Source organism: Talpa europaea (assembly GCF_964194135.1).
Source record: "Talpa europaea genome assembly, chromosome: 5".
NCBI classification, from domain to species: domain Eukaryota; kingdom Metazoa; phylum Chordata; class Mammalia; order Eulipotyphla; family Talpidae; genus Talpa; species Talpa europaea.
The window spans coordinates 16,448,371-16,473,541 of NC_140071.1; the positions used below are offsets into that span (position 1 = coordinate 16,448,371).

The following is a 25,171-nucleotide window of genomic DNA, read 5'->3' on the forward strand; positions in this document are numbered from 1 at the left end:
TATGAGCTATAGGCACCAAGCTGCGCAGCCCATCTCCAGGACGAGAACTTTGTGAATAACTGAAATATTATCCTTGACATCAAGTTTCCAATGGTAACTGCTCTCCACCTCTGGGGACCACATATGAGTTTGATTTGTATTTCCCTCATGTTTAGCAACATATATCTTTTGGCCATTTTATGCCTTCTTTAGAAAATATCTATTCAAGTTCTTGTCCCATTTTTTGAGTTATTTTTCCCTGCTACTGAGTTGTAGGAGTTTCCTACACATTTTAGATATTAACCCCAAATGAATAACTTGCAAATAATTTAGATTTTCATGGTGGAATCATGCAGCATTTGTCCTTCTGCGACTGGCTTATTTAAAGTAGCATAATGTCTTACAGACATTTTTATTCTGATGTCCTTTTATTTTCTTTTAAAGATTTATTTTATTTATGCATACAAGAACTGGGGTGTGGGCCAGAGGTGCAGAGGGTGAGAGGATTCACCAGAAACAGAGTGGGGAGCAGAACAAGCTGATTGACTGAAATATACTGTGGGGAGCAGCGGGCGAAACAGGAGAGGTCTGCTGCCCTGTGTTGATCACCTCCCTGGCCGGGGATCGAACTCATGCCTCAGTGGCTGGCGATAGCTTGATAGTGCTGAGACTTAACCACTGTGCCACCAGGGAGGCCCTGATATCCTTTTATACTGACGGTGATTTCCTTTCCTGCGTGGAAATGTATCAATCAATTCTTGACCTTGTCATTTGAACTGAAGGGCAAATTATCTTAAGTAAAACTTAAAGAGAAATCAGGTCGCCCAATATGAGTGAATAAGTAATATGTATTTTTACCAGTTTTCATTTTTTGCTTATGAGATAACATTCTTTTACTTGTAAATTCTTAAGTGACTAAGAACTGAAATAACAGCTGGCGCCATGACCTAACCCACCCAGAATGCCATCATTTCTGTCTACAGTCCCTTGGCAAAGGGAGAGACTGCAAGAATGCCTGGCTGAAATGAAACTCCTTCCCAGCCAAAGAAACTTTGACTGGGAAATCGGAAAGAACTACGCTTAGCTAATGACAGGTAAAGCGCTTTAATAAATGGACAGAAGCAAGAACGTTTCCTCACTGTAACTTTGAGATCCAAGAGACAGGGTCTGACATTCTGGATAGAGATCTGAAATGGCGCACTCTGGGGAGAAAGAACTGATTTGGAGGTGTTCAGTCTCTCAAGGATATGACCAAAATGGCTTTGCGAGAGGTCTTCCGGAGAGGAGTAAGAGAGGAAATTAACAGGGTAGGTAAGGAAGATCACCAAGTAAGGTTAAGGACTCAAATGGGATCAAAGACAATGACTTTGTAAGGGCACAAATTCACATGTTGACTTTTTATTTTATGCAGCACAGAGTAGGCTGATCATAGAGCCAAAATGGGTTGCATTTGTGTTGACCCAGAACAGATGTGGGGGTGAGAAGTGAATTTGATTTGACATAATTCTCCAGCTTAAAAACTTAGTTCAGTGTGGTAGAGACAGTGGGTAATTATAGCTTCTAAAAGGTTTTACTGGGTTTCCAAAAAGAAGGAGTTTCTGGAAGCTGAGAGTATCTGGCTTATTGTATTAAGTTGACTGAATAGGTTTCAAGAGAGGGTTCCAAGGCCCATTATATTTTGTTCAAAATGCCTATGTGTTCTAAAGCCTGCTCAAGATGCCATCTCTATACATGCAAAGGTATTTAAAGCTAATTTTAGCATCCCATTCATTTCTGTGTGGCTGCAGTTCTCAACCCAAGTTATGTATGGCAAGCTCCCAGAGAGCTCTGAAAACATCAGTACCCAGACAGCCAGTCCCAGAGATTCTGAATTAGTAGATTTGAAAGAGAGCCCAGAGAGCAGCAGTTTGTAAAAGCTCTCCAGGTGATTCTAATAGGCTTGAGAACCACTGCTTTAGACAGTGGTGGAGTTGTTTTGGGGCCTGAGTTAGCTAAATAAATCTTTTCCCTCTCTGGGGAACAGATCGAACCAAAAATATATTAGTTATGTTTGGCTCTTTATAGGTACAATGGTAATTAGTGAATCTAAAAGAGCATTTTTCTAAGCTCTTTCAAAATTAGCTTCTGATGACGGCCTCCTGTTAGCTCACTCATTCCTGGGGGCATCGCCTTGCTCCCGTGCTTTGCTCACGAGGAACATAAATCAATGGGCAACTTCAAGGTGAAAAGTATACCCACCAGGGTGCTGAACATTTGTGGGCAGGAAGGTTTCTTTCACAGGGGCAATGTAGCCCAGTGTAAGGGAAACTATGCCAAATATTTGCAAAGCGAATATAATTTATTAAGAGTATCTGTGTGCTGGGGGCTCTGTTAAGGGCTTACTATAGATGGCGCTTGTTTAATCTTTCTGACAGCCCCAATTAGGAAAGTAAATGTATATCCCAATTTTGGGAAAGGAAATGTAGTCTTACAAAGACATACAGGACCCTATAGCTAGTAAGTAACAGCACTGAGTTCATATTCTGGAGCTGGAGTACTAAACTGTTATGTTATACTAACAGATAAATAAGTATTTCTATACAGTTTTTCTTTCATTGACTAAAAACTGAGACTTATGCCTGGGTATTGGATAGTAAAACTTGTTCATCAGTCCTTGCAAAACTGACTGCAAGCCATGGGAAAGAGTTCTGAGGCCGTCCACATGAAAGTATTAACTAATTAGGTCCAAGTAATTCAGAGGGCAAAGTTGATTAATGGAGTCAGTGTGGAAAAATTAAGTAGGAATCGGAAGAGCGGGTTCATCATTACCTAACACCTCTCTCCTAAGATCATGCTGGTAATCACTGGAGAATACAATGTAAAATTGCTTTGTGAAACACACTCTCCAAACTATTATTAATTTTAGCCTTTCTTCAAACTCACTGTAGGGTAAGGTAAAAGGTATCAGGCTTTTACCCCCATCAGGATAGATGATGGATCCTTGCGGTCCTGAATGCATGCCTGATGGCGGGCACCTGGAATAGGGTGTGGGCATAGGTAGATGGGATTCACCTGGGCTGAGACTGGGCTTTTAAGGGAGGTGTCACGGGGACACCAACAGAAGCTGAGAAAGAAGCAGAAGCCGAAGCCAAGAGAGAAGCAGAGCCCAGATAGAGTGAAGACTTGCTGGGGGCTGGGAGGCCTGCCAATCTCCCGGCCCCAAAGCACCCCTGCCTGCTGTGTACCTGCTAAATCCCAATAAAAGACCTGCAAGAAACCACTGAGGACTCTGACTCCTCCTTTACCTGGTCCACTGGATCAGAAAACCTACTCTGTGTCCATTCCTTCCCCTACACTCATCCTATAGGGAAGTAACCCAAGCATATTTTCAAAAGCTTGAAATAATCTGGGGTGCCTTTTCCTAGGAATTCCTCCTTTCATTTGGTTCTCCTTCAGTTTGTCCCCACTGCATGCCCGAAATAATATCACAGAGCACATCAGCACAAGAAAGGCAGATGAGAGCAGGAGGAAAACTACTCAGTTCAAAATTCTGGCTTCGATGAACATCCCAGACCAGATATAAAAACACATGCAAATGCCATGCCAGTCAAAGGTTAGAATCTCTGATTTGCTGAATTAACACAAATCACTTCAGAAAGTTGTAGATTAAGGAAACATACCCAATACCTTACATATGCCATTAATACAGACATTTCTGCTGTTGCCGCCTTCAAAGCAAGGGGTACCGTCAATGACAGCATCCAGCATTTTCTCAGAAAACTGGCCATCTATGGGTCGGCAGTAGAGCTCACAAGGATGTGCTGGGGTGAAAGAGAGACAAATCCTTGCAAGTTAGCGTTTCTGCTTAGCACCCTTCCCCCAGGTGCATGCCCCCAAAATGCTGCACGTGACACATCCTGAAATGTAGCCTTTTTTTTTTTCTTCTCATTTAAGGTGTTTTACAATGAATTAAGTAGGGAAGATTGCTTTAACTCTGTGCCCTTTGTTATAAATGATGAGACCTTTCAATCCAACATTGAACTGTACTTATAAAAATGGTCACTGAGGTCTACCTAGAAAATAAGCAATAGCTACCAGTGATGCAGACTCCAGATAGGCCTGCCACCTGCCCACTGTTTGTAGCAAAGTAAGTGGACCTTCAGGGGAGAGTTGGGCCCTCCCAGGTAGTAGCTTACTACTACCCCCACCCGGGTACCGATTCCCAACAAATATCCTCACTTATTCTCTTCAAGTCCCAACAGTCCCTGGATGCAGATTTACAACCACAGAGAAATAAAGCATTTACTTTTTTGGCCAAAGATGCTTATCATATTAGCCTGTCCCATCATGCTGGGGCCTACACTGACTTCTGTCAAAGATTCAATTTTTTGACTCCCTCGTGAGTGAATGAATGAATGAATGAATGTGATCTCCAGGATAGGAATTGTACTGAAGATTTACTTACTGAAATACTTTCCTATACATCTGTACACAGAGTAACAAGAAAGATGATAACTTTTAAGACATATTGTCTTAGAATTTTAAATAGGCCATACATGCATATGACAAGAATTCAAGCAGTAATTTTATTTTGAATGTCATGTGTTGTTGGTTTTAAATAGAAAACTTGAGGATGTATTCTTCAGATAGGTCCTTTTGGGATCTCTTTTGGATCTGCTTATTGTGGGGCTGGCTGTTAGTTTCTTGGTGGTTTGACAAGCTGAGGCCTCAATGAGACCAGCCTCGAGGTTATTTGGCACAGAAATCAAAGCATAAAACTCACACAAATACACTAAGCAAAAGCTACAAACACTGACACTCTGGATGAACTTGAGACAAAAACATCTGTTCAAAACTTAAAGGGGAAAGGTAAAAGCAAATAAAGAATATCAAATGATTTTCAGTAAGGTGCAGTAGGTCAGTCATTTGAGAAAATGCACATGGTCAAAGAGAACTGGAGAGAGAATTGCACAAAGTGCCAATGAAAAAGTCTCCAGGACAAGGCGTGACTTGGGATTCTCATAAGTCTTTCCAGCAGCAGGATTAGCTCTGTCACCGCCTGAGCTGGAGCCACCTGGGAGCAATCTGCCCTCCAAGGGATGCGAACATCCATCCAGGTGTGCTGAGTCCAGGGAATCATTTCATGTAACACTGAGCTATCAAATAGATGGAAGAAAGTGAAAAAAAAAAAAAAACACTTTAAATATGACTTTGATTTGTGCTTTTGAATTTGGGCTTTTGGTATTTGGACACAAAAAGAAAAAGCAGCCCTAGCATATTTCTGGAACTTTCATAAAGTAATATTCCATTTGAATATGCTGAGAGAGCTGTGATGAGAGGTAACGAGGGTGCAAAATTCAGGAAGGCACTCACTTTCAGGGTGAGTGGGTCCTCGGAGCAAACACACCCCCTTCCAATGGTAAACATTGCATTGAATACCAGAATGATGAAGTTCCAATTTTGTCTTAATTTTGCTCCATCTGGGCTTGTGTCTTTGACTTACTCTCTGAAGGATAAAACTGTATAGAAACCTTTGCCAGTCTTGTTAATGTAGTGTCAAAAGGAATTTTGCTTGTTAAAATGGCAGCCAATATTTTATTCCAACATCATCTCCCGGCCCTTGTGCTTCGCAATGGCTATCTTACCTCATTTTAACAATTACAACTCAAGTTAGTTGAAGTTAGTTCTTTTATCATCCTCATTTCATAGATGACAAAACTGAGACCTAGAAAGATTAAGTTTCCCAAGATCTCGTGGTAGGAGTAGCAGAGCTACACCTGGTCATTTCGCTTCAGAGAAGCCCAGTAATGAGTAAGCCCTAATTGACAAACACAAAATTTTCTTTAATGTAAAAGAAGTGTCTTCGATGAGCTCCTTAAAGTAACCACTCTTCATGTTTTAAGGAATGCATTTATTCATGGATCATATCTGAGGCTCAAACTTGGTAGAATACCAACTGGATTCTGTTCTAGTGTTCTCTCGCAGGGCCTGAATATGGTGATCTGCAGTCACTTAGTGCTCAGTGACTCAGAAGTGTTGCAGGATGGGGGAAACATGATTCCACTAGCATGCAAGTGGTAACTTACTGTTAACTATGGGTTCGTTGGAGGACTACCCTAAGCATGGTGGAACATGCAGATTTTACTTTATTGCATTCTGTTACGCATATGTGCATTTTTTATGAGAAGCATATCTCCCTTTTGAAAATGTTCTGGCCCTCAAAAAAGAAAACTTGGAAAGGTCTCCGTTCCCTGTGATCACAGCTCCACGAAGATCGGGCTGTGATTTTGACTTCTCTTCACCTTGCTCGTACAACTTAGGATTTGTACGCCCTTCAAGGCTGGACAAGGTAGCTTAAGCGCATCGCACATAAAAGACACAAATTTTGGTTGCGTGTAATCGAGGTGGGTAGTGGAGTGTTAGGAGCCTCTAGTGGATAACCTTTGTGGCAACAAGAACAGTGCACAGACCGGCTGCTCTGTCCTCTCAGAGCCGCCACACCTATGAGCACAGGTGTAATTGAGATCGAAAGAGCCCCATGCTAGGTCATCGTTAGTGATGATGGTTAAGCAATTTGCAAGGCCAAACCTGACGTTGTTCCCCTCTCTCCTCCTCCAGGCCCTGTCTTTCCCGGTGCCCTGGTAATGCCACTAGGTGGCCTATGACACAGGGTTCTGCAGAACGAGGCAGGGCGGTGATGGATGGCCTGGGTTCTCAGTGACATCAGGCGTACCGGAGGCTCTCGTCCCCTGCCTCAAGTTGGAGATTCAATAATCTCCCTAGAGTTGAGAATCTCCATGGTCTCAGATTTACTCATCTGCTCTGACACAATCTTTTGTCTAAGCTATGTGACCTTTTCTCTCTCGTTTTCAAATCTATTTATAACTCAGCTAAGTGAAAACTCTAATTTCCTAGTGAACTCTCACCCTCACACTATCTGATTAATCCTCTCAAAGGTAGTTTAGGTGACTGAATAAACTTAATCCTGGGATACATTTTAATTCCGCTGAAACAGAATGGGTACAACATTTTTAACTAATGATCTTAGCAAGCATTAGAAACCAAAGACAAAACTTGTTAAGAAGGATGAATTTTTTTTTAGGTCAAGGGAAAGTATTGATGCAATTCCCATTTTTTTAGTAGTTTGCAATTTGAATTTCACCATTGGAAAAAAAAAGCCAGTGGCCACCCCTGGTGGCACAGGCGGTTGAGCGCTGCGCTGTGAAGCTGTCCGCAGCCTCTGCAGTGCCGGTTTAATCCCAGCAGGCCGGCGAGGGCCCCACATGGCAGGGCAGACCTCTCCTGTCTCACCCTCTGCTCCCCTCAGCAGCGTATTTCATCAGTCTGCCTCTTCTGCTCCCCGCTCTGTCTCTGGTGAATCCTCTCACCTTCCTGTGTATCTGGCCTGTACCCCAGTTCTTGTATAAATAAATAAATCTAAAAAAAAAAAAAAAAAAAAAGCCAGGTCCTCCCGGGTGGTGCAAGGAGTTAAGACGCAACCTATGAAGCTATCCACAACCACTGCAGCACGAGTTCTATCCCCGGCCAGGGAGCTACCCACATGGCACAGCAGACCTCTCCTGACTAGCTCGTTGCTCCCCTCAGCAGTGTATTTCAGTCAATCTGCCTGTTCTGTTCCCCACTGTCTCTGGTAAATCCTCTTACCCCCCCCATACCTTTGGCCTGTACCCCTGTTCTTGTATGCATAAATAAATAAATCTTTAAAAAAAAAAAAAAAGGCCAGTTTCTCTGAGGAGGTGTGATCCCATGCCTCTGAATCACACAGTGCTGTAAAACCAATGTTCCTCAATAAAAAAAGTAAATATTTTTAAAATCCAGTTTCTAAAATCCATTTGCTGGCAAGATTCTGTGGGTATGAGTCTATGCAGTCATACAGGGCCTCATGCTTGGTTGAGTGCCCTGTTGTGACTGTATTGAAACTCCACAAAGTTTTATATTTGAACTTGTGTTTTGTAAGGGAAGGCCACTGGGACACTGAAGCAAGTGCACCAGCAGGCGGTATCTGTGATGTGCAGGGCTGTTGTTTCTTTCCAGATTTCCAGAAATACTAACCCATAAGCAAAAGGCATAACTTCAAGTGTTCTTATGTTGTAACTGGTCATATTTAACTTAAGAAAAGAAGCTTAGTTAAATGACTAGGTTCAGATCAGTTTCAGGGAAAAAGAAAACTAACACAAACCTAACCAAAAACCCAATCAAAACTTAAACAAGCAAGCACCAAGGCTGTGACTTTAGCTGATCCAAAATAGTACTTTCACTTTCTGACACAGTAATATTATTGTAATCCCCAAATATGTCAAAGTATCTATTAGTTAACATAAGCAAGCTTAAAAAACCTGTATATTCTACAATAACCACAGAAAAGTATGAAAACAAGAACAGAACTAATTTTTAAATAGGAATTAAGCCCACGCCATGGATGTTTTAGACGAGGGCAATATTCTATTTACTGTATATTTTTAAGCTCTGTTCTTTGGTCAAGGTGTTTAAGAATGGTGATACCAAATTTGGAATTGCAACTTACATTGTTTAAAAAATACAGTTAACTTTGTCATGATGCTTAAATGTAGAAAAACGTGGTTTCAAAGACAAGATAGATGAGTTTGATAAAGTGGACATTTCTCATGATATCAAGAGTTGTGGAGGCTCTTTTCCTTCCCCAGAGCTCTTCAACCATGAAATATTTTTAAAATATATGATTATCTCAATTAAAATTCAAAACTTGTGTATAGTTTCAAGGAAATGAACTGACCCTAGGCTCTGAGTGGTTACCATTTAGCTGCAAGTCAGACCTGGGCTAAGTCTTCACTGTCATGAAAGTTTGGACAAGTATCTTAAGTTCTCGAAATCTATTAGCTAATCAAATTGGGTCAAAAACTTAAATTTCCTCACAGGATGTTTTTTGGAGATAAAATTAGGGGAATGTGTATAAAGTGCTGAGAGAAGTACCTGGCACCAAGCAAGTACTGATATGTTTAATACAAACTGTCGTCATTATCAGTCAGGAATGGATTTTCTTGCCAGTAGCACAAAATGTCGTTTCCTTACAGAAAATGGTCCGGAGTTTATTTTTTCCACATCACAAGAAATCCACAAATAGGAGGTCAAAGCCATCCTCCTCCTACCTTCCTGCTCATCCATCTCAGCATGGACTGATTTCAGCTTCCATGTTGCCATCTACCTGTAACCCGCCCGGGCAGCAAGAGGGGCAAGAGGGAAGGGCAGGAAGGATTCTGGCCCAGGAAGACTTACATCTTTGTCTCTTTGCAGAGCTGTGTCTGCTGGGAATATGGGTTAGTGAGTCTTCTACTTTTCCTCCCTCCATTGCAGAGGAAAGTGAGATAAAGAACGTTGTGAATGGCTTTTTAAGGAAAATTACTGGACTGAAGGGTGGAGCCTTACAGCTCAGGTAGGCTGTGAACTTAGTGGGCAGACCATGGGAATACTCAATGCTAGGAGATCACTCACTCTTCGAGAGCATTAGAGGGGACAAGACCCTCCAATATGCCTGGTTTATACAGCTTCAGTGCCAGGAACAGATGGAAAGCAATCACTCCAAACAACTGAGATGCATGTCTACTCTTATAACTCATTTCTTTGAAACCTATTGCTTTGTTATGCAAAATGTTGGCAGGTGATACGTGCTTGAAAATAAATGAAAAGCCACGCTGAGCCACATCTTTTTACTCCAAGTCCAGGTACTTGAGCCACCAGAGGTCAGCACACACTTATCCAAATCTGCAAGAGGGATAGGGTGACAGTGGGTTCTTAACTAAGCACCTCTCAACCACCACGGGGTGGTTTTGTCACCTTAGTTCTGGAAGGCTGAATCTCATTCCAGGTGGATAGCACCACTGACCAAAGACTTTCAACAAAACAGAGACTAGCTAGAGTATAGTCTAGGTGGTGTCAACTGGCTGTCCTTTCATCATTAGTGTTTTTTGCCGTGCATGTGAATATATACATGCATTTTCCTGTATTCAAATACCTGGCTCCAGAACTAATTGCAGCAATAACCAAAGGACTGACTCCCCTAGAGCATGAATAATGCTAATCCGCTGGGGGCAAGAAGCAGAGATTGCTGGTTACTGTGACAACCAATAGCTGTCAGAGTACTTTGGAAACCCAAAGTGGGCAAAGCACTAGAGTCTTTCAAGAGCAAATCACCCCCAAACATACTTTTCATTCTTTGTTTGGCTGCCATTTTTGATTCCTCTTATGTTTGAAATTTCAAAACCTAAAAATCACAAAAATTTGCCTTTTTTTTTTTACCTGGTCTCAGATCTCCTTAACTCAGGAAAATCTTTTCTGTTTCATCCTGCACTTGAACAACAACAAATTGCCTAAGTCTATTTGGCGTTACTCTATAGCTAGTGGTTAGTGACTCACTTTCATTTCCAGGACACGTGTGTAACTGGTCCTTTCTCAGGGAAAGTGCTGCCAAGGCTGCCTTTATTCCCCAGGTATTGCCTATCCCCAAGTGTGCAACCTTGAAGGTGCCTAATTTTACTTTTGACCTTTCTTCTACTATCCTGTACATAGAGAGTGCTGATTTCTGGCCCAGGCTGGCTCTTTCATTTCTGAGGAAGACCTTCCTACTCTCTTGTATTTTCTTGTGCCTTTCTCCTCCTGCTAGGAATGACTGACTATTTTGAATGTATTTTCTTTTCCTTCTTCTAGTAGAAAGACGACTCACACTCAGAATCATCAACGCTTCCTTGGAATCCTTTGAAATGACTCCAAAACCACAACGGTCTCTTCTGAATTTCTGCCAAAATTACAGTCTGTTCCACATGCTCTTCAACAAACACTTTCATCAGAAATTACTGAATTCCTAACATGTGCCGTTTGTTACTTTGCTGCACTTCAGCTGCCTTGGTTTCTAATTGTATTATTTTTTATGAAGGTATTGATGGTTTACAACACTGTGTGATTGACAGATACAGACTCACACCTCATCACAGGTATGTTACCACCCCACACCCATCACCAAAGCCTGGATAATCCTCCACCATCATCCACTGGCCAAACCCGCTTTGGGAGCCTCAATTCTGTAGTCAGATTCTACAGTTTGTTTTAGTTTAGTTTTGTCTGCTCCTTTGTTTGGTTTCTCTATATTCCACAGATGAGGGAAATCACATGGCATTTGCTTTATCCATCTGACTTATTTCACTGAGGATCATCTCCTCCTGTTCCATCCATGTTGTTGCAAATGGCCAGATTTCATCTTTTTTTTAACACCCGTCGTTTGGAGGGAGGCCTCCTGTCTGATCAACTTCTCTTTGATGACTCATGAGCTCAGCATAAACTAGGACGTGCTCAGCCCTTCACATTTACTCGTCAGTTTAATCAGATCAGTATTTGGCCCTGAGTATGAAAGCCCAGAGGCTGTGATTCTCTTTGGGTTGAACGTGCAGGGCAGCAGACCCCATGCCACACAAGAACTCTCTGTCAATGGCTGCAATCCCAAAATATACAGCCACGGCTCCTTACCTGGATTGAACACTGGAAACCAGCGGTAGAATTCATTCTTGTAGGGAACAGTGTCAAACTCACTGCACTGCATTTGTCGAAATGTCGGGGTGTCGGGGCGACAGGGGTGCACGCTGCACAAGCGGTAGCGCTTCCTTTCACCTGTGCAGTACTTCCCTCCGAACTTTGGTCTGTGAACAGAACAGACAGGCTATTCTTGTGGCTTCCTTAAAGACCAACACTTTCCTTAAAATGTCCCCTGATATTTATTCACTACCACATACTCAACACCATGTCCTAAGAGGAGAGAATTCAGAAGGTCAGCCCAGGCCTGGTGTTTCTAGAAGGTGACTATCTTGTCGGGGAGAAAGAAATACAGTTGTCCCTCTTATTTGTAGTTCTGTTTGCCATAATTTCAATTACCAATAACTGTGGGCCAAAAATATTACATAGATAAAATATTAAGAGAGAATATTGAGAAATGGAAAAACCGTATTTACATAACTTAAATGACACAGTAGGTCGTTATAATTGTTTTATTTCATTACTAGCTGTTAATTGGTTCCTGTGTCTAAATTAAACTTAAATTTAATAATTAGTGTTATTAAAACTAATTTAGCTTATAAGACATTAAAATTAAATTATACCAAATTATATTACAATTAAATTATAAAATTAACCTTTATAATTGGTATGTATGTATAGGAAAAAAACATTGCATATAGAAGGTTGGGTAGCCACAATTTCAGGCATCCACTGGCGGTCATGTAATATACTCCCTTCACTAGGGCGGGACAAACAAAATCAGAATAAATGAAAGAAAATTTAAGATAGCAACTCCATATTCCTGAACTAAAAGACAATGAAAGGTGGAAGCAGGCTGCCAAATAGGAAATATGGAAGGGGCAGTCCTGGAGAATGGTCTTAAAGGACGGATGGGAAGTGGCTTTTCAGGCAGAAGTAAGGCCACGCGAGCAGGCTAGCAGCAATCATATCACAGAGGCACAGAAAGCCAGAACATCTTCCCAAAGTGGCCAGCAGCAATGGAGGAGCCAAGATGTAAACTCCTTACTCCACGGCCAGAGCCCGTATCAACTGTATTAAATTGCCTGAGCATGTGGCTTAAGGGACAGAAACCTCACGTCTTGACAGCGCAGGGCAGTTTCAGTTGAAGTTGTATTTGTGTTCTGCTGTACTTTGTTCTACTTGACAGCCTGTGAGATTTTCTATACTTCCCTTTCCACCTCTGTTAATATGACTTGAAAAAGTTTGCTTGTTGCTATAAAGGAACTTTGCCTAAGACCACATCTGTTGACTGTAGGCAGTACTAGGACATGTCCTTGATATTTGAGGCTGGTTTTCTATTCATGTTGATGATTTGGTACCACTCGCATTTATTTCCATCCAAAACCATCACTAAGAGTCCTTCCTGTACTGAGTTCTGCTGGGTTCTTACTAACAGCTGACCAACATCAAGGACACAGTTTCAAGGTCATCCAAGTTGGTCATGCACTAACCTGAATCTGTGACCTTAAACACAGAGCTGAATCTTGGATTGGCTCCATTAGCCTTTTACTCCACAAATTTAAGCAAACAGCAACTGACCTTGCTGGGAACTCACTCACCTTGATGGGAACTATGACAAACTGTGGCCTCTGAGATGGGAGTTAAGACCATTTTCCCCCCTGAAGCCAAGTTAGAGAATCGTCCTTGAGATTCTTAACAAAATGTGTTGCGGAAAATCAAGGTCACTGACCATTCTCTCCAGGAAGTGAAACAGCCAGGAGGTGGCTGACACACATCACTGACCACAGGCCCCAGAGCAAATGACCTGTAGTTCCTAATCTCTACATTTGAAATAAATTTTCTGATCACCTGGAAACAGATTATAAAATGAAGACTTTCTTTTAAAATAAGGTCCTCTGGGGCCTCCCTGGTGGTGCAGCGGTTGAGTGCTGGGTTGCGAAGCTGCCCGCAGCCTCTGCAGTGCCAGTTCGATCCCCGGCTGCTCCCCGGCCACCGGAGGAGGGTCCCACATGGCGCGCAGACCTCTCCTGCTGCCCGCTGCTCCCCTCAGCAGTGTACCTCGGTCTTTCTGCCTGATCTGCTCCCTGCTCTGGCTCTGGTGAATTCTCTCACCCTCCCGCGCTTCTGACTGTACCCAGTGCTTGTATAAATAAATAAATAAATCTTTAAAAAAAAAAATTTTAAATAAATAAATAAAAAAAAATAAGGTCCTCTGTAAGAAAATCCTCATTTTGAATTTTTGAAGTCATAGAAACCCATGTTTAAACAAAAACAACTTTATCAAAGGTAAAGTCTTAAAAGTTGTCTGAATTCCTCAAATCTACACATGGATGTGGTAAATGATAAAGCACTATGATATCATAGTAACTATTTTAACTACCACTGTTGATAATTTTATACAGTAGGTATATTGTGTTAAACTCTATAGATGTTCAATTTTTAGCTCTTAGGAGAAATTTATTATATACAAAGCCTACATATTTGTATATCTATACAGGCACACTTATACATTTAATCATATATTTATTAATAAAAAGAAGTAAAATTTGGAATTAAGATACTGAGGGAATTAAAACTACATCTGTCAGTTGCTTATTAAAATGTGACTTATTTTATAATAAAGACTAATATAAATATAGGCAAAAAATTAATACATCTCTCTACTTGCAGAAGGGATCCTATGGACATTTTAAAATATATATACTTAGAAACTAGTATATCAGGAAATCATGAAATTAAGAAAGTAATACATATTTGGAAACAGGGAACTTAAATTGAATTCATATATAATATCATTATACAAATTTAAAATAAGTAAAAATTAAGTAATTGTTTTGAAAAAGTTGAAAGTTACTTGTGAAATAACTTCAACAGAATTCTTAATCAGCTAATATTAAACTCCAAGAACTACAAAATCCTTATCTGAAACATTAAAATAGTTATTCCAAAAAAATGTGCCTAGCTATTTTATTAGTTACCTAAGGGAAGAAAAATATTTTTATAAAACTCATTATGATTGAAAAGAAAGCTACAATCTTATCAGCAAACTTGGGTATAATTAATCTCTCGCTGATAGAGATTATCTGGAAGGATTTAATTGCATAATCTCCTCAAGGTTTTCTCATATGATTCCATTTTTAAAAGAACACTGCTTATTTCTCTAAGAGAAGGAATCAGCCTACTTATCCAAGCTCTAGTGAGAATCCAGCACCAAGTCAAAATGAAATAAAACAAAACAGAACCACTTTTTTTGGGTCACTCCTGCATAGATTGTCTGGTTCCCTTTCGCCTTTGGGAATCTACTTAGTTTCCTTGGGGAGACTTGAGAGCACTGATGTCACACTACCCCAAACTGGTCCCCAGCTCCCGTGGGGCACTATAGCTGGTTAGACTTACTCAGGGTTGTTGCAGTGTCTTTCTGCACTCTGGACTCCGGCCCCACAGGTCCTGGAACAGTGGGACCAGGGGGACCAGCGGCCCCAGCCTCCAGGAATGCTCTCTGGTTTCTTCCCCACCGTGATGCACTTGCCAGACATACACCACTAGAAGGGAAGGCGCGGGAAATGCAGCAATCAGGACATTTCTCATCGCAAGCCGAGTCAAGAATCCTATAAGTTGAAACCCAATTCTCCCTGAGCTAGCAGGCTTCCTATAGTCACATGTCAGATATACAACGAAGAAAGGCTCATAAAATAATTTCCCCTTAGAGTTGCCCCTAGAGAATTTCAGGAATTGAGTGAAATTTATGGTGCCTAGTTGCAGCCAAAGCAGGAATGTTACCCAAAGTGTGGCTGGCAGATTGCACGCCAGAATGTAAATCAACACACCACTTCCTTCATTGAGAAAGTGTTGCTATGAAAAGCCATGCTAAGTAAGAGAGTTCCTCAGTAACTCAGTGGGTTTACTTTCTGGTGCAGGCTCTTTGTAGAACATTTTACAGTCTGGCTCTGTGATCACACTCCTTTAATAAGCCTCTGTGATTGCTTAATGTCTGCAACAGATAACTCATCCTCTGGCAAAAAGCCCACTCATTGCCAAAAGGCCCCAATTGTTAAAAACTTGAAATTCTTTCCAAGATCAAAAAAAAAATTCTGCTTTCCTGTTACTCTACCCATTGTTTCTAGTTGTGGTCTATCAAGTAACTCAGGAAAAAAAAACACCACCACCACTCTCTTCCCTTCAGGGTAATTCTTCAACAATGAACAGGAGCTTAAGGATTAAACGTACAAAAAGGACAACAAAGGAAGATGCAACTTGGTTATTAGAAACCGCCTCATGTCCTGGGGCATTTGTGCATGTTTTATCTGCTAACCTTTTCCTCAGTGTATTTTGATGTCACTCTAGAGATGCATAAAGACACCACCAAATGCCAAAACCTCAGCCCGAAAACCCAGATGGTTTTGCCAAGTGACACTATTACCCTGTTCCAGGGAGTCTGAGGGTACCTAGTGGCTCTGAGTCCTTGTGGGTGTGACTTTTCTGCTCAGCAAAGTGGGTAGGACTTCAAGAAATGCGATCAGACCGGATGATGACAAGGAAGGTACAAATGGTCCAAATCTGGCATTTATGGAAAGAAGCCACTGGCACACCTTCCTGCCTTAATATGGAGCAGGGGAAGGCAAGTGAAGGTGGGTAGAAAGTTCAGCAGGTGCTGTAGGCCACGAACTCTACAGATGTTCATCGAGGGATGATGGGACAGATGTTTTACAAGTGAAATGTGGAATTGGGCCCCAGCCCTCCCCCCTTAACTACTTATTTGCAGTGAAGGGTGAAGATTTTATTTATTTTTGCATGGAAGAATTGGGGTGTAGGCCAGAGGTGCTGAGGTATGAGAGGAGTCACCAGAGACAGAGTGGGGAACACAACAGGCGGATCTACTGAAATACACTGCTGAGGGGAGCAGCAGGCCAGATAAGAGAGATCTGCTGTGCCATGTGGGTCAGCTCCGTGGAGGGGGATCGAATTCAAGCCATGGGGGTGACAGCACTGAGACTTTACCCCTAGGCCACAAGGGAGGACCACAGTGAAGGTTGGAAAGGTGAAGTGGAAGGAGAGTCTTTCTCCTGCTGGTCTGACAGTGCGATCTCCATTCACCCAACTGCTCTCACAGGACCTTCTCCCCAGCTCTTCCTGAGAGTTCTGTGCACACTGCCCACCCTGCTTCATTCCTCAGCCTGATACATCACCTTCTTCTCACCACATCGTGTCCCGTCAGCAGCAGCATCCAGCTTAGAGCGACAAAAGCCTTTCACTGAGCACCACAGAGTCTGGCAAACATTCTGGAAAGCAAATGTGAGATTGTACTTTCCCGTGTTTTCAAATTCTGCAAAATAGCATTTCCACAATGATGGTAAAAATATATGCACAATGAACGCTGTGGCTGTTAGTGAGTAAGAGTGAAGAAAAGGATTCACTGGATAACTCTTAGTTCAAGATTCATTTGGACTTTGTCGCAAACAGTGGTCTGTCAACCATAAGAGCCAAAAAGAAAATGGGAGATAAAACACTCCTGATAAAATGGGAGAGAGAAGCCCAAGAGTAGAGACTCGTTTCTATGTGTGTGGTGCCATGTCCAGGACTCACTGGCCTTGGGGAGGGTAACTGGTGACACCAGTCATCAAATTCAGCCCACACTGTGGATGGAAGGCGATCCGATTACAGACACCTGGGGTGGTTATAACACGAGCTTGCTCCATGAAGGAAGTGGAAACTAATCCATCCAGAACGACTCAATTCATTTACCTATTACTTAAAGTAGACATTTTGTTTTTTCGGGGAGTGAATTGGATTTGTCCTTTCATTTCTCTTCCTGCAGCAGGAACAAAGGAAGGTTGCCAGGATTGTTATATGTCATCTGGCTCAACTGCTTTCATATACCTGGTTGTGTCTGCAGGGCAGGGGGCTATTCAGTCATCTGGAAGCAGGTGGATTTTAGAGATAATTAGGAGGCAGGATTAGCAGAATTTGGTGATCAGTGAAAAATGAGGGATTTTTACACCAATTTTATCTTTTTTTCAATTTTGTTTGTTCTGGGCCAGATATTACTTCTTCCAAAAAGTTCTTTCTCTGTCTCTTTATGTATTTATCTCACTATACTAGAATTTTTCTATTTTCCTCCTTCACCAGAACATGAGGTTCTCAAGGCCAGAGGGTTTGTCGTATTAAGTTTTGAGAACACTTTTTTTTTTTTTCACCTTATTCAGGGCACAGCACAGAACCTGGCAGGATGTTCAATGAGATTTGCCTTGTCTGTATAGCTGCATTAATACCAATACTTTTGTGTTAAGAGGGATGATTTCAGAGACCAGGCAAGATCTAGATCACAAAAGATCCAGGGCTTCATCCTGTGTTCTGTTGGGATCCTGAGAGCAGAGCAGAGCTGTGGTTGGATTTGTGGATTTTTTTAAATACCTTGAGTGACAGTATGAATGGGAGAGAGACTAGGCAGGAGTCACTGTAATTATAATAGCAAAGGGAGATGACTAGAGACTGAATCAAGACAAATGGCAGCAAGAATGGAGACTGGACAGTCACAAACTATTTAGATGCCAGGACTTGCCGTACCATTTGGATATAGAAAATAAAGGAGAAAAACGAACTGGGCACAAATCTTACTCCTACCCCAGGATCTGGCAGTGCTCTCCAATCAGATGGAAAACTGAGGAAAGGGAGCAATCTTAGGGTTGAGCTGGTATACAGTGTGCAAGCATGAATCACTCCAACTCCTGAAAATCACTATAGAACTTTCCTCACCCCTACCCAGTTGCAAAGCACTGCTGGCTCTATAGAAAACCAAGGAGGCAGAGCAGGGTTTCTCAAGATAGATTATCTGAACTGGAATTCCAGTTCTGTCACTTAATAATCTGTGAGGTCCTGAGAAATATAAACATCAATCCTTCTGCCTTATAATAGAAATTTTCCATTTATAGGTGTAGATCTTTAGATTTCCAAACATGCCCCTGGCCCATCCTTCAGCATGCTGGAGACCTCAAGTCTTACATTCCCACCAGAGGCACTGAGCTCCCCAATACTTACTTCTACCTCCTGGCAGAAGGTGGCATTGGGGCCATACTGCAACTGGCACTGGTGATGAACATCATAGATCACTCCAGGAGCAATGACCTTGGACTTCAAGCCTTTCTTTTTGGGGATGTCATCAAGACAGAACCCCAAGCCTCGGCTGAAAACAAGATAGTAGAAGTGAGAGCAGCTGCTTATGAGTTCCTTCATCTTTGGCATTTTATTCCACAGAAACTCTGTCCCTCTAGTTGTCTTTTTGTCCTTGAAGACAACTTTATTTCTATAAGGCAGAGAGCCCTCCAGGCCCAAGTTGAGGGTTATCTAAAAGGAACTGCAAATCACATCCCCCTCCATGAGACAATTACCATCTTACTCTCTCCTCCATGGGGTTTTGGTGGCCACTTATGGTTTGTCCTGGTTGTTCCTGCCAGTCCCCAAGAACTTAACTCCCCATCATAAAGGTCATAAAGAGCCACTTTAAGGCAGGAACAAGCAGACGGTGTGGACGCTCACCTGATTGTGTCTGGGGGGTAGAATCCACCTAGGTCTCTGGGTCAGAGCAGAAGTGAGATCCACTCCTTCTGACACCACCCTCACACTGTGGCCGGTGGGAGCAACCGAGCCCCTTCGAGGCTTCAGGGCCTCTGTGTACAACTCGAAGGGCCCTCCAGTTCACAGAGACCCAGCGAGGCTGGCCCGAGGCGCTGACTTACTCCAGGAAGCGGGTGATGTACTCTTTGCTGCACTTGGACCACGTCAGCGGCGTGGGGTTGTACTGGAGCTGGCGGGACATGATGTAGGGGTGCCTGTCCACGGGCTCACAGTCATTCTCTTTCCCATCATGCTGGATGCCGAAGCTGGCGGGAGGCACAAAGCACATGAATATCAAGGGGGCAGGATGGAGACAGGGAGGAAACCAGTTTCTCCAAGGTGAAAATACCCACAGGTGAGACGCAGAGAATAACTTCTACACCTAAGGCTTCTCTTTACAAAGTGGGTCTGTGAAGTTGGAGAGGGGTGGCTAATTTTGCATTAAAAAGCACTGGGGGCCTCCCCGGTGGCGCAGCGGTTGAGCGCTGGGTTGCGAAGCTGCCCGTGGCCTCTGCGGCGCCGGTTTGATCCCTGGCTGCTCCCCGACCACCGGAGGAGGGTCCCACATGGCGCGCAGACCTCTCCTGCCGCCCGCTGCTCCCCTCAGCAGTGTACTTCGGTCCTTCTGCCTGCTCTGCTCTCCGCTCTGGCTCTGGTGAATTCTCTCACCCTCCCGCGCTTCTGACTGTACCCAGTGCATGTATAAACAAAACAAGTAAACAAACAAACAAATAAATAAATAAATAAAACATGCCTCTATTTAAAAAAAAAAAGCACTGGGGACATTGCAGGCATGCCTGTGCCTCAGATATGCATCAGCGGGGGCTGTGTGGAGAAGTCAAGAATTTCTGTTGGACAGAAAGCTAAGAGAGCTCCGTTTGGCTTTCTTGCGTCCTGTCAGAACAATCCCCAAGCTCCCTGCTCTCTCCAGCTGCAGTAACAAAGCACAAAAGTCAAAACCTTCCTTCCCTTTCCATCATAACTGGAGGGAAAACAAGGAAGGGGATGCCTATGGGAAAGTGGCAAAGCCACAAGCCTTGAGGAATGGGTTTCTTTTTCATGTTGCTCCTTCGACATCAGAGACATTAAGGAGACGTCATCATTCAGGGGTGAAGAGCGGGGTTTCTCAAGACAGATTATCTGAACTGGAATTCCAGTTCTGTCACTTAATCTATGAGGTGCTGACACTTTCTCATCTTCATTTTCCTCTCCTGGAAAGTGGAAACGTCTCCATGGTGCTAGGGTGAACGGGACGGATGGGAGAAAGTTAGCATGGTGCCTGCCACAGGAGAAAGGTACCATGAGTGATAGAATTACTGTTATTTTTAATCACTGTTAATTACTGTTATTTTTATCACTGTGTTGCTTATTTTCCTTTCCCAGGTGAAGTTTAGAGTTTGAAACTTATTAAAAGTCACAGTTAGTGGAAAAACTAGATCTTCTGCAGATCTCCATGCTCCGAATTTAGCGTTCCCTCTCTGTCATGTCTCTGCTCTCTGACTTTCCACTGCCAGGGCTGACCAGGTGCAGCAGCCTTGAAAAGTCCTAAAGAGCTTAACTGGGGCCTCCCTGGTGGCGCAAGGGGTTAAGTCTCAGAACTGCAAAGAAGCAATCCGCAGCCATTGCAGTGCCAGTTTGATCCCCCAGCAGGCAGCAACTCACATGGCGCAGCAGACCTCTCCTTTCTCACCCGCTGCTGCCCTCAGCAGAGTATTTCAGAAGGTCTGCCTGTTCTGCTTCCCACTCTGTCTCTGGTGAATCCTCTCAACACCCTCCATCCCACACCTTTGGCCTGCCCCCCAGCTCTTGTATGCATAAATAAATAAATCTTTTAAAAAACAAAAAGCTTAACTGTGTGCCTAAAAAGCAAAGGGGTGCCTGGGAAAGCAGCAGACTCAAAAATGTCTATTTAAAAGCCATGTCCTCAGGAGTACCCCAAGATGCCTTCTGAACCCCCTGCTGCTCCCCAAGAACTCTCTCTACTGAAGTCTGCTTATTGGACTCGTGCAACCAAGAGATGTTGTTCAGATTTCCCTATCTGAACAGAGGAAAGTAGGACCTTTTTACTCTGCCAGTGAAATTCAACCCTTCCAACTCGGACACTCATCTCCGAGGTTAATAAAATCTCCTAAGCAACATTAGCAACTCTATCAGAGAATAGTCTTTGGGGATCTAGAGATTTTCTTGTATCTATTTTTATGCATCATGGCATTATCAGCTTACAGACTCTGGTCACATACCTCATGGATATGAAAGTCACAGGGAGTCAGATGATTAATCTACAAAGCTCTTACCACCCACTCACAAAGAACGTGTTTTAAATTCAATGAAAGCTTTTTACCTAACAGATATTCCCCAGACTATTCCCCAATTGCAAATCCACTGCTACCTAGCTTATGAAGTATTCCACGATCATTAAGCAATGGTTTCTAGATAAATCACAAAATAGGTATTATTACTCCTGAATTAATCAGCTAAATTAAAACTTATCTCCAGGGCTGTGCTCAGCCCATGCTAATTCAGAGAACGGTAATGAACAAGTGGTCAAAGAAGAGGAGCCAATGAGGGCCTCCTTGGTGGCGCAGGCAGTTGAGTGCCGCACTGTGAAGCTGTCCGCAGCCTTTGCAGTGCGGGTTTGATCCTGGCCGGCCAGGGAGAATCCCACATAGCGCAGCAGACCTCTCCTGTCTCGCCCGCTGCTCCCCTCAGCAGTGTATTTTGTCAGTCTGCCTGTTCTGTTCCCCGCTCTGTCTCTGGTGAATCCTCTCACCCTCCCATGCATCTGGCCTATACCCCAATTATGGTATACATAAATCTTTAAAAATAAAAAAGAAGAGGTGCCAACGAAATTTCATGTGTGACTGCCCCACTTTACAGAGAAGGAAGCGGGGGCCAGGAAGGTGAGTCTCAAGCCACAATATTGTCCAGTGTTCCTGACCCCAGCTTATGGTGCTTTCTGTCCCTCTGTCCACTGAGGCATGAGCATAGAAGAATCTCTGCTTACCTGTGTCCCAGCTCGTGGGCGATTGTGAAAGCCAGAGGGAGGCCAGAGTCTTCATTGATGTTGCAGCTCCGGTGAGGCTGGCACATCCCCGAGAGGTGTGACAGCCCCAGGGTCTCGCAGGGCCGGTTGACACCAGCACAGATGTCCTTTCTGAAAGCGGAGAAGAGATGCATTGGCGCCCAAAGAAACATCTGGAAAAACTCTCCTGGAAAAAAATCTGGATATTGCTTCATATTCAATATGGTCTATGAAAAATGATCACATTTATTTATTTATTAGGAATGTAGGGAGCATTTTCTAATTCACCAAGATTCTTCAATGTTAACCTCTTGATTACTGACTCTCACTGATGCCTAATAAATATGGGAAAATAGAGCAAATGTCTTATTTTTGAGCTGCTTTTGCTCTCAATCTCAGGAGGCCAAATTATATTATTTGGCCAAAAAGAGAGGGAGATTATTGAAAATGCAATCTAATTTGAGCTTTTAAACAGAGAGGAGACAACTGGCAGTGATGAAAGTTTCTCGAATTTGAAACCCTGTTTGGTCTTTCTGAGATGTGTGTTCACAATTCATCTGAGAACTTTTTCTAACTCAAGAAAAAGGCAATGGTCTTATCAACCCATTCATATATCAATCAATTTTATTTCAGCCTCATTATCCTAACAATACTGTCTATGAGGGTGCATGAACACACACACACACACACAAACACACACACATACACACACAGTTTTCACTTTTACCAGCACCTCACTATTTTCCTACTGTGCAAAAAGAAAGGGAAAGACTTCCAGCTACCACCTTTTAATGTAAAAATGTGCCCCCATATCCTGGTAGGAATTATTTCGATCAATGAAAGAGTTGTTCATTAGTCACGGGTCTCCTTCAATGCAAGGAGTGCTCTCTGCCAAGAATGATCGTTACAAATGCTGGCAAATTCCAAGCTTTAGTTAGTTGCAGGCCTTCAACTCATGGAGTTTGTGTAGATGCCTTTCTGGAGACAAAGGGTCTATCTACTTTTTGTGTCCACTGGGCCAAGGAAAGATCCAGGCTTTGAGGACCCTGCAAGCCCTCAGTTCTTCAGAGGCAATGGCTGGGCCACGCGATGGGGGTGCAGCTCCATCCCACCCCACTCACAGCAGCTGTTAGTCATTCAGCAGCTGTTAGTCTGGTCAGAGAGCATGGCTGACCCACACAGCCCAATCATTGTCAGTAGGTTCTGGGTCTGCAGGACCCAGACCATCATTCCTGCAAAATGTACTTGCTACTATTTCATTAAAAAAAGCCTACGTCTGGCTGCATGGAGCTGCTGGGAAGAGATGATGGGCTCTTGTTGCTAATCCACTACCTTTTTATCCTGATAATCCGCTAACTTTTCATTCATTAAACAGTTGTTTGTTGAGTGACTAGCAGTATCCAAAACTAAAGTGGAAAAAAGGGGATACAAAAGAATGGCAGGAATATGGCTTTTTGCAGGCAAGCAATTTAAGCTCCCCAAAGGGGATGAGCTCTACCACCGCCATGCACTGGGGATACAAGTAGAGAAAAATGCAGCCACAAGTGCCATTCCTTGTGGTATGTGCGGCCAAATCCACCTTCCACTAAATGCAACTCTCTAGGTGGCTCTGCTAAGATGGATCTCAGCATAGCCTTCCAGAGGCAAGTTCATTTTAATTCCTCCCTCCTTTCCTGATCCTACCTATCTCTACAGACCAGAGGTTCTCAACAAGGTTGATTTTGCTCCCCACTTGTCTAAAGGCACATGTGGCAATGTCTGCAGAAAGGTTTTTTTTTTAAAGATTTATTTATTTATGCATACAAGAACTGGGGTACAGGCCAGAGGTGTGGCAAGTGAGAGGATTCACCAGAGAGAGTGGGGAGAAGAACAGGCAGATTGACTGAAATACACTGATGAGATGGCCAGCAAGGGAGAGAGGAGAGGTCTGCTGTGCCATGTGGGTCTGCTTCCTGGCTGACCAGGGATTGAACTCATGCTGTAGTGGCTGGCAGTAGCTTGACAGCAACTGTATTTAAGCCCTGTGCTACCAGGGAGGCCCCTGGAGAAAGTTTTGACTGTCGCAACTTGGAGGAGGTACTACTGGCCTCTGATGAGGAGAGATCAGGGATGCTTCTGGTCATCCTGCACTGCACAGGACACTTCCTCACTATGAACAAATATCTAGCTCGAAATGTTAACAGTGTCAAGGCTGATAAATCCTACTTTAGCACTTGAAAGTGTCTCCACTATCTGGGAGTTGGTGAGGTTCATCATAATTTGAAGCCAGACTTCTGCAGTAAGGAAGAAAAAATGATCATCACAAGGAAGAAAGGAGAGAAGATCCTTTATATTCTAATGCAGTAGAGTTAAAATATGGGCTTAAATCTCAGCTTAAGTACCTGTTAACAACAATGAGATTTTGGGCAAAGGACAAAACCAACCCTCAGTTTCCCCAACAACCAGAGTTGTCACGAGGTAAAATGGAATGATGGTTGTCCTAATGGGTGTATTACAGCCTGTGGCCCTCATCAAACACTCCCCAAGCACCAGCTATCACTAACTCACTCATTCTTCATGTGAGAATGAGAGGAGCTGCTTTTCTGTTTTCTGTGAAAGAAAACATAGAGCTGAGACAGAGCTGCCAGGGGCCAATGCTGTTCCAGAAACCAGGGTCTTCCCCACAGGTAGGTCCTGCCTGGACTGCATCTTCCTGGCCTCTTTCCCAGGTTCTCAGGGGGCCTTCGTCTCTTTCTGCCTCCCCAGAGCCCTTGTGCTTACATCGCACCTCTATACCGACATTCCCCAGGGGAGCTACTGATCAACCCAAGGTGAAACAGGTCCTCATGAACCTAAGAGAGTAGGTTTATGCCACAATGTTCATGTTTAATGAAAATTTTAATGCTTTAAGTCGAAAGAGTGACTCTGATGGTTGCAATTGGAGACCGTCTGAAGAGACCTTTGAATAGATGGGGGCTGATTATCACCCTTTTCATCTTATGCACTAAAATGATCCTATGAAAGTGACAGATGACAGGCTAAAATGCTTAAGGGGAGCCTGCCCACCCAGGCACACTGGCT

At 43.1% G+C, this 25,171-nt stretch overlaps 1 protein-coding gene across 1 annotated transcript in view; it reads right to left on the reverse strand.

Moving 5' to 3' along the window:
• LOC311171245 (A disintegrin and metalloproteinase with thrombospondin motifs 12-like) overlaps nucleotides 1-25,171 on the reverse strand; it is a gene marked incomplete at both ends in the record, with an annotated part of 74,663 nt that overhangs the window by 41,592 nt on the left and 7,900 nt on the right. Inside the window, 6 exons of the mRNA XM_084233896.1 lie at nucleotides 3,646-3,779; nucleotides 11,473-11,642; nucleotides 14,875-15,020; nucleotides 18,514-18,658; nucleotides 19,212-19,355; nucleotides 22,094-22,243. Of these exons, the coding sequence (XP_084090022.1) occupies nucleotides 3,646-3,779; nucleotides 11,473-11,642; nucleotides 14,875-15,020; nucleotides 18,514-18,658; nucleotides 19,212-19,355; nucleotides 22,094-22,243 (889 nt within the window). The remainder of the gene's footprint in view (nucleotides 1-3,645; nucleotides 3,780-11,472; nucleotides 11,643-14,874; nucleotides 15,021-18,513; nucleotides 18,659-19,211; nucleotides 19,356-22,093; nucleotides 22,244-25,171) is intronic.